Source organism: Aspergillus novofumigatus (assembly GCF_002847465.1).
Source record: "Aspergillus novofumigatus IBT 16806 chromosome Unknown P174scaffold_1, whole genome shotgun sequence".
Taxonomy (NCBI): Eukaryota; Fungi; Ascomycota; class Eurotiomycetes; order Eurotiales; family Aspergillaceae; genus Aspergillus; species Aspergillus novofumigatus.
In genome coordinates, this window is record NW_020194274.1 from 2277794 (window position 1) to 2294480 (window position 16687).

At 50.8% G+C, this 16687-nt stretch overlaps 5 protein-coding genes across 5 annotated transcripts; 3 read left to right on the plus strand and 2 right to left on the minus strand.

Annotated features, from left to right (window-relative positions):
• Positions 1-569: 569 nt before the first annotated feature.
• On the minus strand, positions 570-3141 carry P174DRAFT_24716 (NAD-dependent malic enzyme). The gene is made up of 6 exons (XM_024821446.1): positions 2622-3141; positions 2447-2553; positions 2276-2388; positions 2143-2221; positions 1722-2070; positions 570-1661 (listed from the first exon to the last, which is right to left on the minus strand). Exons 1-6 carry the CDS (start codon positions 2885-2887, stop codon positions 590-592), a joined length of 1986 nt encoding a protein of 661 aa, XP_024687251.1. The 5' UTR covers positions 2888-3141; the 3' UTR covers positions 570-589.
• Positions 3142-6108: 2967 nt separating this feature from the next.
• P174DRAFT_508877 (uncharacterized protein) lies at positions 6109-8751 on the plus strand. Its single transcript, XM_024831499.1, has 2 exons — positions 6109-6721; positions 6775-8751. Exons 1-2 carry the CDS (start codon positions 6325-6327, stop codon positions 8595-8597), a joined length of 2220 nt encoding a protein of 739 aa, XP_024687252.1. The 5' UTR covers positions 6109-6324; the 3' UTR covers positions 8598-8751.
• A 145-nt stretch (positions 8752-8896) lies between these two features.
• Positions 8897-10583, plus strand: P174DRAFT_382313 (putative DnaJ domain protein). Its single transcript, XM_024823112.1, has 2 exons — positions 8897-9349; positions 9426-10583. Exons 1-2 carry the CDS (start codon positions 9186-9188, stop codon positions 10513-10515), a joined length of 1254 nt encoding a protein of 417 aa, XP_024687253.1. The 5' UTR covers positions 8897-9185; the 3' UTR covers positions 10516-10583.
• Positions 10584-10984: 401 nt separating this feature from the next.
• P174DRAFT_437074 (snoRNA-binding rRNA-processing protein IMP3) lies at positions 10985-11908 on the plus strand. Its single transcript, XM_024826188.1, has 3 exons — positions 10985-11081; positions 11153-11513; positions 11577-11908. Exons 1-3 carry the CDS (start codon positions 11050-11052, stop codon positions 11748-11750), a joined length of 567 nt encoding a protein of 188 aa, XP_024687254.1. The 5' UTR covers positions 10985-11049; the 3' UTR covers positions 11751-11908.
• Positions 11839-13402, minus strand: P174DRAFT_437075 (uncharacterized protein). Its single transcript, XM_024826189.1, has one exon. The coding sequence runs from the start codon at positions 13342-13344 to the stop codon at positions 12139-12141; it is 1206 nt and encodes a 401-aa protein (XP_024687255.1). The 5' UTR covers positions 13345-13402; the 3' UTR covers positions 11839-12138.
• Positions 13403-16687: the final 3285 nt, after the last annotated feature.

Sequence of the window (16687 nt, forward strand, 5' to 3'; positions counted from 1 at the left end):
TTGCGAACGCAAAGTTGATAGGCACCAGCTAGTACGTAGCCACAGTACCTGACCTTGGCTCTGCATCTTAATTCTTAAGGTTAATAATCCTTTTTCCAAGCAAATCATCCCGCGGATCATCTCGGGGGATGGATTAGTGATACTCATTTTCCACGTTCGGGCTATAAATCTCTCCGTGTCTCCACTTCACATGATCCACTCTACCGAGATGAAGATGTTGGACAGATGTTACTTATGAAAACTGTGTGGAGAGAATCCCTTCATCAATTTGAGAACAGTGATCATGAGACCGACATAAATTATTGGATTGATCAACTTTTGATGTAAACGTCGGTACCGAAACCAATCCCAAACCCAACAAACATGGTCCAAAAAGCAAGTCATTATCAGCAATATGCAAAGGGTATTCAGGAACACAGGGGCATCCTTCAATGCAAGAGTCGAAGCAAAAATCAAAGCGCTCCACAACCTGGGGCGACCAGGAACGTAAATGAAAAAAGGAAGTACGAAAACGTAGAACGAAAAAGTTCAGCAGAGACACGGGGTTAGTATCTCATGCCGGCTGACAAAAAATGAAAGGAGAATAAAACTACAGCTTAGCATCTTTGCCTTGATCCTCATAATAGCCATTCAAGACAGAAGAGGCAGGCCCGAGATTCGAGAGGAGAGCGCCGACTTCCCTCTCCAAAGCCTGGACCTCGCTGTGAGGGTCGTACATGTGAGCCTTGATCCATGCATCGAGGTTCTCGTCGTTCATGGTGCGCAGAGAGGTCTCACGGTCCACGCCAGCATCCTGTGCGGCGCGGATGACCTTGCGGGCCACGACGATGCTGACTTGACGGATGCGGGTCAAGTCGGGGTAGAGGAGACCGAGGTCGATCTCCTCGGCAGTCAGAGCTTGCGAGAGAGCTGCACCGGAAGCGTAGATCATCTCGTCGGTCACCTTGACCGCCTTGGAGAGGATAGTGCCCAGACCGATACCGGGGAAGACATACATGTTGTTGCCCTGGCCGGGGTAGTAGGTGCGGGTCTCCCCGGAGGAGTTCTTGAAGGAGAAAGGTTGGAAGGGGGAACCGGAGGCGAAGAGGGCACGGCCATCGGTGTGGGTGATGGCGCTTTCAAAGTCACATTCTGACTTGGAGGAAGGGTTGGACAGGGGGAAGATGATGGGGTGGGTGTTCCAGTCGGCCATCTTGCGCAGGATCTCCGGGGTGAAGACACCGCCGATGGTCGACAGACCCATGAGGATGGTCGGCTTCACATGCTCGACAACCTCGTCGAGGGTCTTGAACTGCTGGCCGTTATTGTCCGTACGAGCAAAGTAAACCTTGTGATCGGCGAGCTTATCACCCCGGTCAGCGGTGACGAGACCCTTGGTGTCGACCAGGTAGAAGCAGGAGCGGGCCTCATCCTCCGTCATGCCCTCGCGCATGAAGAATGCAACAATCTGCTTGGCCACACCAACACCAGCGCTTCCAGCACCGAAGAAAACGGCGCGGTGCTCCTTGCAGGGAAGTCCCGAACGCTTCACAGCGTTGATGACACCACCAAGGATGACAGCACCCGTACCCTGGATGTCATCGTTGAAGCATGTGTAGATATCACGATACCGCTCCAAAGCGGGGAAGGGATTCTTGAAGTCCTCAAACTGAATGACGATACTGTTTACCTCCGTTAGTGTCCGGTGTCATCGGAAAGAGTTGGGAGGTGGAGCCACATACCCAGGCCAGCGCTCGGTCAAAGCCGCCATCAATTCATCCATGAATTCCCGTTCCTCCTCCGGGGAGATCTTGTCACGGCGAGTACCCATGTACAGCGGATCTTCCCGGAGAGCCTTGTTGCTTGTCCCCAGATCCAGAGTCAAGGGCAGGGTGGCCTCGGGACGGATCCCCGCACATGCAGTATACAACGCCAGCTTACCAATCGGAATGCCCATTCCGTTGATGCCAAGATCTCCCAGTCCGAGAATTCGGGACCCATCGGTGATGCACGTGATTTCAACGTTTGGTTGCGGCCAGTTGGCGATGACAGCGGCCAGATTGCCGCGGTCCTCCCAGCTCAGATACATGCCTAGGCAGATGAACGTCGTTAGCGTCGGATTCAATGCATTAGCAGAAAATCTGGGAAAAGGTCTGGACTCACCTTCTGGCTGCTGGTAGATTTCCGACCATTTTTGGCATGCTTCTCCAACAACAGGTGTGTAAATCAAAGGTGTCAATTCCTGTCAAAGTCAGTCTCTCAATCGGCTGTTCGCGACTAATTTTGTTGGCCATACCTTAAGATGATCTGTGATTAAACGGTAAAAGAGGTGAACATTGTTTTTGCGGAGGGTGCTGAGGTAGAGGAATTTATCTATGGCAGTCTGCTTGAGGGCCAATTGAGCGAGACCTATATTCAAATTAGATCCCGCAGCAGACGCCAGAACGTTTGTGTTGTGTGGACATACACCGTGTCTTCTGAACTTCATATGACTCCGCGCGCGGGGGAGTCAGTCCGTAGGTGCGGAGATATTTGCGAATGTATGCAGGGTTGGCAGTATCGTAATTTGGGTCACTAAACAAGCAACAATGAGTCAATTAGCATCAGTTCCTTCCATATAGCTTGTACCATATCAGACTTACACAGGAGCAGCATGATTCACGTATGAGGTCGGCGTCGCATGGACCGGCCGGTTCTGATGGGAGGGAAATCGAGCCATTGTGGAACGCTGAGACGACGCAAGACTGCTTCTATGGCGAGTAGCAATGGTGACGACAGAGGCAGAAGAGCGGAGAGGTGAAGATGAAAAAGAAAATAAAGAAGACTTAGACAAGATGGCCACAGGTGCCAGTCTGTTTTTATGTGTCCGCACTAGCATTGGAGACCCCTGAGGAGGCACCCAAAACATTCCGATGTCAAGACACAAGCACCCGTTGGTCGCAGTAGCACTCGGAGAAAAATACTTAGTAGGAAATTCTCCAACGAGGAGGTTATGAGGGCTATGAAACAGAGCGCGAGCGGTGATTAGTTCGATGACTCCTTCACTCAGCAGTCGGGAATACTCGGGGACGAGGGGACCACTCAGGGAGGTCGGGATCGCAATGGTGGATATTCGGGGAGAAAGCGGTTTGCGTGGCGGGCGAACCGTTTCAATTGAATTCGCAAGTGGGCATGAAATGAGGATACGAAGCTTTTGGATGATTGGATTGGGTTGAATTGAATTGGATCGGGTCACAGAAAATTGAACGGAAGTGGAGAACGGGAAGTGCCTCTGAATTGCGACGAATGCGGAGAAAGCAAAGAAACAACGAGAGGCCAATTAATAATGGGAATGAGCATGGTGATCAATGTTGAATCGTTGAAGGGATACATCGCATTACAGAGTTTGCTTTTGTTGTACAGAGTTTACATGTAAGTTAAAGCGCTACATATGACTCGATGTACGAAGTAGACTTGGGTACGTTGGCTAGTTTGACATGCAAGGCTGACGGAGTACTTTTACAATATTGAGAGTGAAACCTACTTGTTGGAACTAAGACATTGATACACTCGCTCGTTCCGATGTAGCTAGTCAGGAGGATCGGATTCATGAATCATCCTGTTTTCTTTAGATACTCGAGCATAAGCGACTATTTCATGAGGGGATTTGTGGACTTACTCCGCATAAACCAGTCTAGGTTTACAACCAGCGATCAACATCACTCTTTGATACGATATAAATCAAGTAGAATAATAACTCGGGTTCGAATTCATTCCTCTCAAATATTATCACAACCTAGAGTATATTAATATTTTTACTAGGGTAGACGTACTCATGCTGGAGGTATCCGAGAGATCGGTATCCGACAAGGCATGCCGATATTCAAGGCAGTGGAGCATTTCTGCAACGGATGCGCCATTTTTTGTCGCGCGAGTACTCAAACTACAGTGTACACATGAGTCTAAGTTGGGCAACTGTCCACTGGACCCGACTCGACCATAGGGTCCGGTGGATCCCAAAGCTCATGTGGCATCAATTATTAGCCTAATAGCAGAGCTCTCTGCCTAACTGCCTGAGGAAAGCTTCTGGACTTTTTTTCTCGCTGCTTGCCTCCCTAGCTCCCCGCAGTCGACGCGGCCCCGCGGACGGACGACGGCCGAGCTCGCTCGCTTTAATCATCGAGAGGTCTAGACTTAGTAATTCGCACTTTTTCAATCGTTCTGTTCCTCGGATTCGATACAGGAGAAGCAACATGAAGATGACCTGTTATGTTGTGCAAGATTCAGAGACTTTGCTCCTGCATGAGAGAATAGCGGTAATTGCCATCAACTCGGTGGTTGTGCAACTCAGACATCCTGAAAATTAAGGAGTGCTGCCGTCAGTGAGCGATTTTTCGTTGCTGACCCCAACTCCATTCCGATGGTCGCGACCGAGTATTACCCCAAGGGGATTAGCGCCACCCACCGACCGGGGCCGGCCGATGGGACGACCGGAAGAAGCCACAGTCCTACAGGGGATTATTGGCCAGCGCAGGGTGACCCCAACGGAAAGGTTCCTGACTACGTTCAGCTACAGACAAAAAACAAGCTTGGCTCCTATTACTAATACAGAGCTACTGAGCCAGATTTAGAACCTCGTGGCTGTGCTTTGTTTACTTGAGCTCACCAGCCACGCAAGACTATGCGGTACTTTTGTACTCTATGTAATGGTTGTATATCAACGCTTCATCACTGGAGATGATCGATCAAATGTGTCTCAAATGCATACACTGAGTCAATGATGGATACGAGACACCTCTGTCATTCTATGAGCGATTTAAGGGACAGAAAATCGCTCATTACTCCTTGCAGAAAGATGATAGATCAACGATTCCACGATCCGACGCAGAGGGAGGAGGAATGCTCCACAAGGATATCCCCAGATTTGCTGGCATGAATCATAAAGCTTGATCATCCAGCATTGCGATGATCATTCCTCCATCTGCTATTGGACTTTTGCCAGCAACTACGCAAGTCCTTACAGGTACTCCGTGAGACGCACGGAAATTGTGATCATATATACATCGTACACTAGAGACCGTTGAATTTCCCCTCAGCATGGTTGAGATTGCAATCCCAACAACTGATGCCAGCCACCTGACTCGTTACGTACTACAAGGCTGAACTTACACTCCCGTCAGTGACACAACCTTTAACAATATGTGTGTCATCACCATACGGAGTACGGAGAGACTCGGGTTGAGCTCTGGTGTATCTAGTATGCAAATATGGCACGAATTACGGAGCAATCTATTCTGACCTACTGCAAGGTCTGGCTACGAAAGAAGGTTACCCCGGACTTAACCGTCAAAGTCTCGGTGGCTGGGTGTGGAGACCCCAAGACACCCTCTTTCCCCAGACTATGTTATGAGGTGTTGATGAAACTTTTGCATGAAGTAGCATCACTTATCCAATGGGGAAGGGTTATTCCACCCGTCTCTTGTTCATCCATATATCCCCAGGGTAGCCCATACGCCATGATTCTAGCTCAGGAATTGAGCACCCTATGTTTGTAGGCCTTGCTGACGTTCTCTTGTGCTACTGTGGGAATATGTTGATCCTTAGCTTCGTTTTCTCTCATAGAATGGATTCGAAGTCATCTAATGAACATTGTGGAAGCCAACAATTGAGTGTGAGATCTGAGGTCGCTCCTGAACCAACATCAGTATCATGGCCCGAGGGCCTGTCCGCCTCGATCTGACTTGGTTCGATGAAATGCCGTAGGTATGTTAGTAGAGAGGACGGAGTAGATGGGTACTCTCCACAGAAAAGATTCTCCGCATTATTCTAGACCAACGATTAAGTTATCGATAAGAATGGCAGTTATCCGTAGATAAGGGTGCTCGCTCCAACTCCAACTGTCCACATGTATTGAAACTTGGCATTGTAGCTGGAGATAAACTACTTTGTAGATAAATGTCACTGCCAGCCATCTAGTTTCAATACGGCGGAAGATGAATGGATAGTTTATGTCAATATATGAGGTGTTGTCATCCAATGTTGACTCCAAATACATGGGGTAAGATCACCTGACTGCGATAAGACGCCAAGGTTGGAGATGACGCAAGAGTGAGAGAGTAGCTGTCCATGCTTGACAGCAGATCAGGAAAAGCTACCGCGATGATGCACATCTTACCACCTTGGCCTGTCTCATCCTAGCAGAGCTGCTGAAGCATCCTCCTTCATCTCAATCTATCTCGAGAACGGTTCTTTTAGTCAATTCAGCATCACAAGGCACTCACTCCTGCCCGGCGACTCTTATCCCTAGCCCCAAGTTTATACAAAGTACCGAGCTGCGGGGTGCCCAGTACCACAACCACCGTCATCATGCCCGGAGGAGAAACGGAGCCACTCCTGCCTCGCTACGAGGATGATACCTCTCGCCAGCGTCGTCTGCATCAGAAATTGCATAGCTATCAGATGCTCCGTGCCCTTTCCGAGGGTTACATGCCATCCACCGATCAGACTATCGCCAATCTACGCACGCTTCTGGCTTCGGATATTCTCAACCCTCGCAACCAAGACATTGGCTCTGTTGGCCGCCAGCTAGCCCGGGACTGCCGCCTCTGGATTGAAATATTCATTGAATTCCTGCGGGAAAAGAACGGTGATGACCAGCTGCAGGAATTCTTGTGGCATCTCTCCAAGTCCAGAGCATCGATAGATACGTCTGAAGTTGCTCGTCGTGCTTCTCAGGTCAAAGCTCGGCAGGACACCAAAGCAGGTATGACTCTTGTCAATCTCATTCGAAGGCATTGTGCTAATAACGTTGAACAGCATATGACAGCCTCCGCACCGTGGGCAGCCTGCTCCTGACCAATGCCGATTTTCGTCTCTTTGTCGAGGATCTCACTACCGTTGGCAGGGAGATCTTCTCCGACACAGCTCTTGCTCTGTCTGATACCTCAAAACAGGTTGGAGAGAAGCTCAAGCCGTCCGAAGAGGAACGGGGTGCAGTTAAAGGCGCGGGTGCGGACGACGGTAGAGCCGTGTCGGGTGAGGAACTCCGCAAGGAAGTCACCCAAGTCGCAGAGGTTGCGGGGCATGGGCTGAAAGACACTGGTCGAGAAGCCGTTGACAGTGCGAAGGAGCATCTTACGGGACAAGAGCGAGACACACTGCTGCATCGGCTCAAGCAGGCCGTTATCAAGCTGCGAGAGCGATCGGATTATTCTGACTCGGTGGCCACTCTGTCACAGATGGTGCGGCGATATGCGCAGCTGTACGCCAACGCTGCCTCAGAGGTCGTCTCCACGGCCGAGGAAGAGGTCGATGTCAATGAAGATCTCAAACTGGCAATGGAGCAGTTTTGGAAGCTGCTTCAGTCCTATGGAGATGCTGAAGAGTGGAAGAACCTGGAGGAAAGATTCAAAGATGTCATCAAGCACGCCAATAAAGACCCAGAGTTTGAGAAGTTCATGTCGGAGATTGGAGCCGCGCTCCAGGAAATGCTGACGGACCCCAAGTTCTTTGACAAGGCCCCTCAGAAGGTAGACGAGCTGAAGGAGAAGTCGAAGAATGTCGGCACCGAAACTACCCTGCGTCGAGACGTGGATGCCTTCCTAGCTCAGGCCAAGCGCACATTGCGGACTGTACCTGAGGATACTCAGGTTTCGAAACTTGTTGACGTGACTCGCAAGATCTACAGGGATGCATGGAATGGCTACCAAGACCGAAAAAGCCAGCTGCCATCAGACATGGCGGAAATCTTCTTGCCTATTATCATTCGCAGTATCCAATATATCCCAATCCCGCGGCTAGAGATATCCGCGCCAGAAATGGATCTATTGATTGAGAACCTGATCCTTGAACCCGGTCACACGGTCAATTTCTCGTCGTTTCTGCCCTACCGCATGCACCTCACCACGCGCAACGACATTGACGTTCTGAAGAAGCATTCAAAGAGAACATCGACTGACCTCAAAACCACATTTACTGCAACGGTCTTTGGCCTCAACATCAGTGCCACCGAGTTTGGCTACTGGATCCGCACTCATGCATGGCCGTTGTTCCGCATCAAAGACGAAGGCATTGCCAGCTTCTATCTCGACAGACGGGGCATCGACATCTCGCTCGATGTGGAAGTGGGTCGGGAACGCCTGGAGCAGATCTTTACCCTGCGCGGCGTGCGGGTTCGCATCCACAAACTCGACTACAAAATACACAAGAGCAAGTGGAAATTCCTCCTGTGGCTGACCAAGCCCTTCCTGAAGCATCTTGTGCGCCGCGTGTTGGAGAAGAAGATCGCCGAGTCCATTGTCCAGGCGGCCTTTGCCCTCAACCGGGAGCTGGTATTCGCCCGAGAACGACTTCGCGCCGCTCGTATTGCCAATCCGCAAGACCTGGCAACCTTTGTCCGGGCCGTACTGGCCCGATTGAGGCTTCCAGAGACGGACGTCGAAACCCGGGTCGGCTTCGAGGCCCCAAAGAGCGGTGTCTTCAAGGACGTCTATGCGCCTGGAAGTATTGTCAAAGTGTGGCATGAGGAGGGGCTGCGGGCTCAAGAGGCCATCGAGGAGGGAGATCAGAGCCAGGGTCTTGGTCGGACATGGCGGAATGAGATTTTCGATGTTGTTGGTCGGTCTTGGGGAAGTACTTAAGTGTTTAATTTGACTTTGTCACTGTGGGATGAGTTTTATGAGTGATTATGCTATTCTTTGTTCAAATGTCGATTTGATGCGACGTTCCAACCGCCTCTCTACGACTCTATACTTTTAATCTAGTTAATGTATCTGATCACTTTGTCTTTTGCTCAACATTTCACAGTCTACTCCGTACCTAAACCAATACCTCAAACCAGGCAAAATGTCCACCACGTGACCGGACAAACCATTTTCCTCCACGTTGCGGCCACCTAATCAAAAGCTTACTACTTCTCTATCAACGCGGACTTTATCAGTAGTGGCCCGCCAAAACACCGCGCAATCAGTCCAGGGCAAGCGCAAAACAACCCACACCCAGCACCAACTCCATCTTGAGTTCTTTGCTGATCTCGAGACTCCCTCGGCCTTCCGGACCATTGCATTAAACACAACATCACGCAAAGTCTAGTCTGCTTCACAAGCATACTTCAGAAATACAATACACAATATACAATACACCACCTTGGCATTGACCATTGAGACATCGTCGACCAATTGCTACGTGTAAAGCGCAGCTGTGATGCAGCTTGCCTGCCAATCATCACCATGCGTCTAATTACAATTCTGCTCGCGATCGCACTCGTTCTGGTCCTGGCGTTGGCCAAGGAAGACTACTACAAGATCCTGGGGCTGGACCGCTCCGCCTCGGAACGGGATATCAAGCGCGCGTACCGGACGCTGAGCAAGAAGTTCCATCCGGATAAGAATCCGTAAGTTTTATCCATGGGACTTTCCCCAGATGCAAGCGAGAGAGAGGAGTGGAGCTAACACTAGTGCGGCTGACAGAGGCGACGAGACGGCGCGGGAGAAATTCGTCGAAATCGCCGACGCGTATGATGTCCTCTCTACACCGGCCACGCGGAAAATCTACGATCAATACGGACACGAGGGCATCGAGCAGCACCGGCAGGGCGGGACGGCAGGACGGCCCGCGAACGACCCCTTCGATCTGTTCTCGCGGTTCTTCGGCGGCGGCGGACACTTTGGGCATGCGCCGGGCCACCGGCGCGGTCCGGACATGGAGATGCGGGTGGGGCTGCCGCTGCGGGATTTCTACACGGGGCGGGAGATCCGGTTCGGGATTGAGAAGCAGCAGATCTGCGATGCGTGTGAGGGGACGGGGGCGGCGGACCGGCAGGTGGTGACGTGCCCCAAGTGTAGTGGGCGCGGGCGGGTGATCCAGAAGCACATGCTTGCGCCGGGGATGTACCAGCAGGTGCAGATGCCGTGCGACGCGTGCCACGGCCAGGGCAAGACGATCAAGAAGCCCTGTCCTGTGTGTGCGGGGCAGCGGGTTGTGCGGCGGGAGGTGGAGACGGTTGCGACGGTGGAGCCGGGCATGGATAAGGGGACGCGGCTGGTGTTTGAGAACGAGGGCGACGAGAGCCCGGACTGGGTGGCGGGCGATCTGATTCTGGTGTTGGAGGAGAAGGAGCCTGAGTTGGCGGCGGACGAGGCGCGCCGCACCGACGGCACGTTCTTCCGGCGCAAGGGCAGGCACCTGTTCTGGAGGGAGGTGCTGTCGCTGCGGGAGGCGTGGATGGGCGATTGGACGCGCAATATCACGCATCTGGACGGGCATGTTGTGCAGCTGAGCCGCAAGCGCGGCGAGGTCGTCCAGCCGCTTTCCGTCGAGACAGTCAAGGGCGAGGGCATGCCCTTCTACTCCGAGGGTCATTTGCACGAGCACCACGACCACGATTCGGAGCCGGGCGATCTCTACGTTGAGTACACCGTTGTCCTGCCGGACCAGATGGAGAGCGGCATGGAGAAGGATTTCTGGGCCATGTGGGAGAAATGGCGCAAGAAGCACGGGGTCGATCTCGGCAAGGACAGTGGCCGGCCTATGCCTTCAGAGGGGAAAGATGAGTTATAATGGTCTTCATTTCTGTACATCTGATAGACTAGACGAGAATGGGATAAAAGTAACCAAACAGCCCGACCACACGTTTGCCGAATTCATTGCTGAGAGATGATTGTTACGTTTGGATTCTCTGGCTTTAAGGAGTATGTCCCATACTAAACCTCACTTCCTAGGGGCGTAGAATTAGTGGTTTGTCCACTATATGATCAATAATCGTAGCACCCAACACATCTGAGCAGTGACACTGTAAAGACTAAAGATATCCCGGGCCAACACAGGTTATGCTTATGGCTTTGATTCAACAGCAGCAATGCCAGGCAAACAACACTACACCCGAATAGGAACAGTAAACCCCGACCAGTGGTCCAGAATCACATGTGCAGTTTGCACAGTTTGCACGGTGCACCAAACCACCAGCAGAACGGCACACCGCCTTTCATCCATAGAATTTTTATCCTCACCACGGCAAGACAAGCCATCATCAAATCGCATCGCTCAATCCACTCCCTTTTTTTCAAAGGAACAACTAGCATATAATCACCAAAAATGGTCCGCCAACTTAAATACCACGAGAAAAAGTCCGCTCCCCCCTCCCCTCTCAACCAGATCCCCAAAAAGAACAGCCCAACTAACTAACAAACCTTAATAGACTCCTCCGAAAGGTCGACTTCATAAACTACAAATCCGACGGCGGCCACCGCGAGCACCAAATCCGCCAACGCTACCACCTCCAAAACGACACAGACTATAAATCCTACAATGCGCTGGCCGGCTCCCTCCGCCAACTCGCCCACAAGCTCTCCCAGCTCGACCCGGACTCGGACCCGCTGCGCAAGAAGCTCGAGTCCGAGGTTCTGGATAAGCTGTGGCGGATGGGATTGCTGAAGCAGTCGCGCGAGCAAGGGGCCGGTCTGTCGCGGGTGGAGCGCGAGGTGACGGTTTCGGCGTTTTGTAGGAGGAGGTTAGCTGTTGTGATGGTGAGGACGGGGATGGTGGAGACGATTAAGGCTGTATGTTCTTTCTTTTCCTTTTCCTTTTTTGACTGGAAAAATGGTGGGTGCTGATTTTGACAGGCTGTGACGTATATCGAGCAGGGACATGTGCGCTGTGGCCCGGAGGTCGTCACGGACCCGGCTTATCTGGTTACGCGCAATCTGGAGGATCATATCACCTGGGTGGATAGCAGCAAGATCAAGCGCAATATCATGCGCTACAGGGATAACCTGGATGATTTTGAGCTGCTGTAGTTGCTTGGCTGACTACTGGGCTGGGCGGACTAGGCTGACTGGGGATAGCTATACGCTTCTATCGATACCCATATATTGCATTGCATGGCGTTGGGTGTTACGTACATTACTGGAGATCTAGAAAAGCGTACATTCATCAAAATCATTTCGAGAATATATGATATGCTTGATATGCTAAAGACTAGGATAAAAGAAAATGCCATGGTGGCAGGGTATCACAATCTCAAGTCTAACACCCGTATAAACTGGGTCCACAGACAAAGCGCAAAACGAGGCAGTTGTCAGTGTAATATCGTGGTATCATTGCTGCACCACATCGCCAGCGATAGCAGCACGCTAAACAAGACGCAACATGCAAAATGAAAAAGGTCGAGGCGCGGCTCAGAGACTAACACGTACTCCGCCGAGGGGCAAATCCATGGACGATCAACTTCTTCTTGAACTTCAGGCCTCTACGGGATCTGTTCGCCGTCTCATCGGCCGGCTCGTCAGGCAAGTCCATTCGAAACCTCCGGACGCTGCCCTCGTAGTTGCCCTTGCCGTTCTTCCCTTCTTCGAAGAACGGCATGCGATTGTCCCCGAATTGGCACCACCGGGGTGCTACTCGTCGCCAGAATCCCCGGACGCCGGTGCTGGCTCTATCGATTTTCCTGTATTCTCGCCTGCGAGTAGATGGTGATGTCCAGTCGATCACTGTCGACGTCGCCTGTTTTGGAGCGCCGTCGGCTATTGAATCGGCGGCGGGTACATAAGTCTGATGATCGGGGCTCAGGCTGGTGTCCAGTCCAGGTTCTCGAGCTGAAGTGGAGAAACGGGCGTGGGCAATCGGCGAAGCTGGCGGTGAACTGAATTCAGAAGACGCTCGGCGTGCGCAAGATGTCATGTAAGGAAGGGTTGCTGGGGGAGATCGTCTTTCCTGCAAGCAAGATTGTTGTAATTCGTTGTCCTGGAATAGTCGACAGGACTCGCGATGGAGGGCCAAAAGGTCTTGACGCTTTGCCACTGGATCCTTTCGATCAACGATGGACGGTGTAAGCGATGTAGTAGTTGCTGCACGTCGGTGCGAATGCAAAGAACTGCGACGGCTTGTCGGTGTGGACCGGCGAGTGCTTCGAGATGTGGAGCGATACTGCTCAGGAGATTTTGCAGAGGACGGCGGCGACACTGTTCGTTTCCTTTTGGGCGTGCGATGGCTATTCGAAGTAGGGATTGAAGGCGTCACCGTCGCCGTATCTGGTTGTCCGACTGCATGCGTCAAGCTGTTTTCCATCTGGTCCATGCAATCGTTCGACGTCAAGTCCAAAGCTGTAGGCGAGTCGCATGCATCTGCACAAAACTCAGTGACCTCTACGGTACTGTAGAAGGTCTTGGTCTCTGAAATGTCGCTTAAGCAGGGCGAAATAGCTCTTGTAGTGATGTTGAGGGATGGCACAGTTGAGACTGCCAGATACGAAGCAGGTTGATCATAGCCAGGAGTGAGAGCAAAGGTAGGAGAAGGACTTATTGTAGAAGTCGAGGTAGTGGTTGTGATAGAGGAAGCGAGGGTAGCTTCGTCTACGTGGATCGAGTGGCTTCCGTGATGAGTGTGGCTCATATGGGCATTGCCGCTGGGCAGTATAGCTCCGTGACATGTGAATGAAGCGGCCATGCTCCTAGTCGCTGCTCAACATCAGGCGGGGAGGAGCAAAAGGTTAATGGGACGGCAAAGGCTCACATGTGCTTTGCCATCAAATGGCACCAGTCAGAGGCGAGGGATCAAAAGACCATCGACTCAAAGACAAGTCTTTGTGCCGCTGACGAATGTGGTGATCCCAAGGTTATATGAATGAATCAGGTTCCCTTCTTTTGCATCACGCAGCCAATCGGTAGGATAAAGTTAGGGTTCAAGGAGGGGAAGATCAAAGAAGAGAGGGGCGAATCACGGGAGGATCATTGAAAGGGACTCATGATGAATGATCAGTCCGTTTGATCAGGAAGACAATAAAGAATGTTATGTTGCAGAAAGAGACAGTACTGATAATGATAATGACGTCGAAAATAGAAACCTGAAACCAACGAAAGATCTGTGTCAAGTTAGGGAGGGATTCCCAGACGGAACCTCATCCTTTTTCTTTCACAAAGTGAGTCGACACTGGAAACTAAATACTTGTAGGAGACTAAGGTAGGAAAGAATTCTCTTCACCGACTGTAGGCGCCCGACGGTGCCAAGTTGCCAACAGAGAGCGATCATCGTGGTGTGAGTATCTAGTTTCATCTCCATAGCGGCAACAGAGGACCCATTTTACTTGATATCATTCATCGACAAATGAATGCAGAAACGATTGTCGCCGGGATTGTTGCCGGCGTTGACGCCTTAAATGACCATGAGCACTGAAGAGGTAAAAGCCCCCCGTAGTCGCCCGAGAACAGGTTAGAAAGTCCCAAAAAGGAAGGCTCAAGCAAAGAAGAGCTGCGGGGTTCGTCCGTCTGCCATTACCATCATTACATACAGAGTTATCCATTGGATACCTCCACTACTAGAAGAAAGCGGAATCCACCCGTCCTCCTCTGAGTCTAGATCCCTTGTCCCTGACCCCCTGCATGATTCTTTTCAGGAACCAAAAGAAAAGAAACATGGGAGGTTCTTTCATGCAGTGTCAGCATGGGAGGATGTTGACCCTGGACGACTACGTCATGTGCAAGTTGCAACTTTCAATATGGAATACAAGAATGGAAAACACTCCTACAGGCTACAACTGAACTCTCCTTGATTACCTGCCAAAGCAAGGGACAAGCTGAGCCTGTGACTGGCCCTGGACAATCCTGATACGAGACAATTTTCTCGGGCAGAATGCCGCCAGTCTCCACCTGACTTGCCCCCACTCAGCCCACTCCTGCGCATGGACTTTCCTCCATCCGCGGTTGCTCAACGGATCATCTGCCCCTCCTCCTAGCGGCCATTGGTTGACACAGTTGACCGCCATTTCCTTTTTTCTTTTTGCAAGGCGGTCAATCTGGACTTCTCACCTGAGTTAATGTTTACAGAGCACTTAAGAGGACTACGAATCCTGAATATGAGGGCCGATCCAGTTTTGATACTGATCATATCGAGGACTGGGTCCGTGCTACACCACACAATCTTTGATTCCTTGGTTCCTGGGATCGGCCGACTCCTCAAGAAGGATAAGTAGCCGGCATCCACAGCTCAATCAAGTTCATGTCTGATTAAACTTCGAATCCATCTGAAGGCTGGCTTTTGAGAACCAACCAGATCTCTCGTGGTCTCATCGTTGCTTAAAAGGGTCTGCTTGAGCTGCGTTATGACAGGCGGGATCATACTCGTCCATGTGCGTTGAACGGACTAGCCATTATATACCTTTTCACTTGAGTTTGAAGTTTGGCTCTCTGTCCTAATTTCTGCTGCCATGCGTGTAGTGCATGATCAGGCGCAGCAGATACTTCAAGCCATCTGAATAGACTTTGATAATTCCAGATGGTGCAGTCTCGAGGACATCTCGTGGAGAGAACAGGAGAATTGTTCTTCCATGGAAGGTTCCGCCATATGCATAGAGCAGACTTGTTAAGTCTGAGAGACGCTGCTTCCTTTCGACTCGACATTTAAGAATAACTTTGTCCTTCTCATCTATGGACCAGCATGCGTAGCCCTCATCTATGCCCAGGTGGTAGAGTGCCAGGATCGGGCCGTCAGCCACCATAGAGATGGACGTCAAAACGGTCAAATAGGTAGTATATGGTAGCTCCATCTTACGTCACCTGTATTCGTGTAATAGTGGTAGTCACTGTATGCAATTTCATCGGTTCTCCATATCTAGGTGGCTCATAGTAGGATGCTTACAGTGCACAAAATGTTCAGCTTTAGGGATTTACATCCGATAGAGCAAGTTGGTGACGGAATATCCATTTTCGCGCTCAGCTGTTGGTAGAGATAGCGAGTCTTTTTATGTCCATGCATAGGAAGCATATTGTGACTAGATACTCTTGATAACTATATGCGTCTTGAAGTAGTACTTGAAATATCCGTACATGGCTGAAGTCGTCAGTGCAAGTCCGCTATTCAAGTCATTAATGCCAGCGGAGTAATACTCTTCTTGAAAGCTGTCCAGAAGCATCCTGAATTTGTTCATCGCTCTCTATGAAGTTCTTTTACTGTGCTTGTACACAAGATTTGAGAACAATGGATTATCAATCAACTTGGCGGCTAGTTCCCTGGAGCCTTTTGTTCGATGCTTCCTTTGTCTCTACCAGTGAAAATGTCTAACAAAAAACCAAGAGCTAACCGTTACATTCGCTAAGTGTCTCGAAATATACTTAGAATGATTGTGTTTATGGCATGCCACCGAGCTTCCTACGTTGTAGTAGATCATATTGATCCCAGCCTCCAGGGCCCGGCATCTGATAATCCGCATTCGAGAAGCTGTAACAGCCATAGAACACAATTATCGAGCCAGTTGCGAAAAATGGCGCTCTATCACGACTTACAGGAACGACGTAGACGGCATGCGCGAGTTTCGCCCAGCAAAAGAGTCATCTCAAACCCATCAACCACGGAAACAAGACTGTATCTCCCTGCCGCCTGCAAACAAAGCCCACTGTCTCACCGAACCAGAGCCAGGCTCCAGTATCGACTCATCTTTGTACTCTGCCGTAGTAGCAACTCCCCAGCAAAGTCCTTGTGTAGTGGTTCTTCAACCACTTGGCACTTCACAGTCAATGACAGTGAATGACGAATATCGACCGCATCTCGCTTGAGACCTGCAAGCTCTTTAGCGAGGAAACCACAGGTATAAATACCCCTCCTACCATGCCTCTTTGCTCTTTCCTTCTTTCTTCTTACAGCTATCTCTCTCCTCTCTGCAGGTGACTCTGAGCGACTGCCTCTGGTGGAAGCTCGAGCCGACCTTCCCTTGTCTGCTTCCCTCTTGCACTGCTCTCCCCTT

Coding starts and splice junctions, on each gene's coding strand:
- P174DRAFT_437075 (XM_024826189.1), bottom strand. CDS start 13,344: ATGAGCCACACTCATCACGGAAGCCACTCGATCCACGTAGACGAAGCT.
- P174DRAFT_382313 (XM_024823112.1), top strand. CDS start 9,186: ATGCGTCTAATTACAATTCTGCTCGCGATCGCACTCGTTCTGGTCCTG. Junction 9,350..9,425: donor TTCCATCCGGATAAGAATCC/GTAAGTTTTATC, acceptor TGCGGCTGACAG/AGGCGACGAGACGGCGCGGG.
- P174DRAFT_24716 (XM_024821446.1), bottom strand. CDS start 2,887: ATGTTTTGGGTGCCTCCTCAGGGGTCTCCAATGCTAGTGCGGACACAT. Junction 2,554..2,621: donor GTGAATCATGCTGCTCCTGT/GTAAGTCTGATA, acceptor TTGCTTGTTTAG/TGACCCAAATTACGATACTG. Junction 2,389..2,446: donor TGAAGTTCAGAAGACACGGT/GTATGTCCACAC, acceptor ATTTGAATATAG/GTCTCGCTCAATTGGCCCTC.
- P174DRAFT_508877 (XM_024831499.1), top strand. CDS start 6,325: ATGCCCGGAGGAGAAACGGAGCCACTCCTGCCTCGCTACGAGGATGAT. Junction 6,722..6,774: donor TCGGCAGGACACCAAAGCAG/GTATGACTCTTG, acceptor AACGTTGAACAG/CATATGACAGCCTCCGCACC.
- P174DRAFT_437074 (XM_024826188.1), top strand. CDS start 11,050: ATGGTCCGCCAACTTAAATACCACGAGAAAAA. Junction 11,082..11,152: donor CTTAAATACCACGAGAAAAA/GTCCGCTCCCCC, acceptor AAACCTTAATAG/ACTCCTCCGAAAGGTCGACT. Junction 11,514..11,576: donor TGGTGGAGACGATTAAGGCT/GTATGTTCTTTC, acceptor TGATTTTGACAG/GCTGTGACGTATATCGAGCA.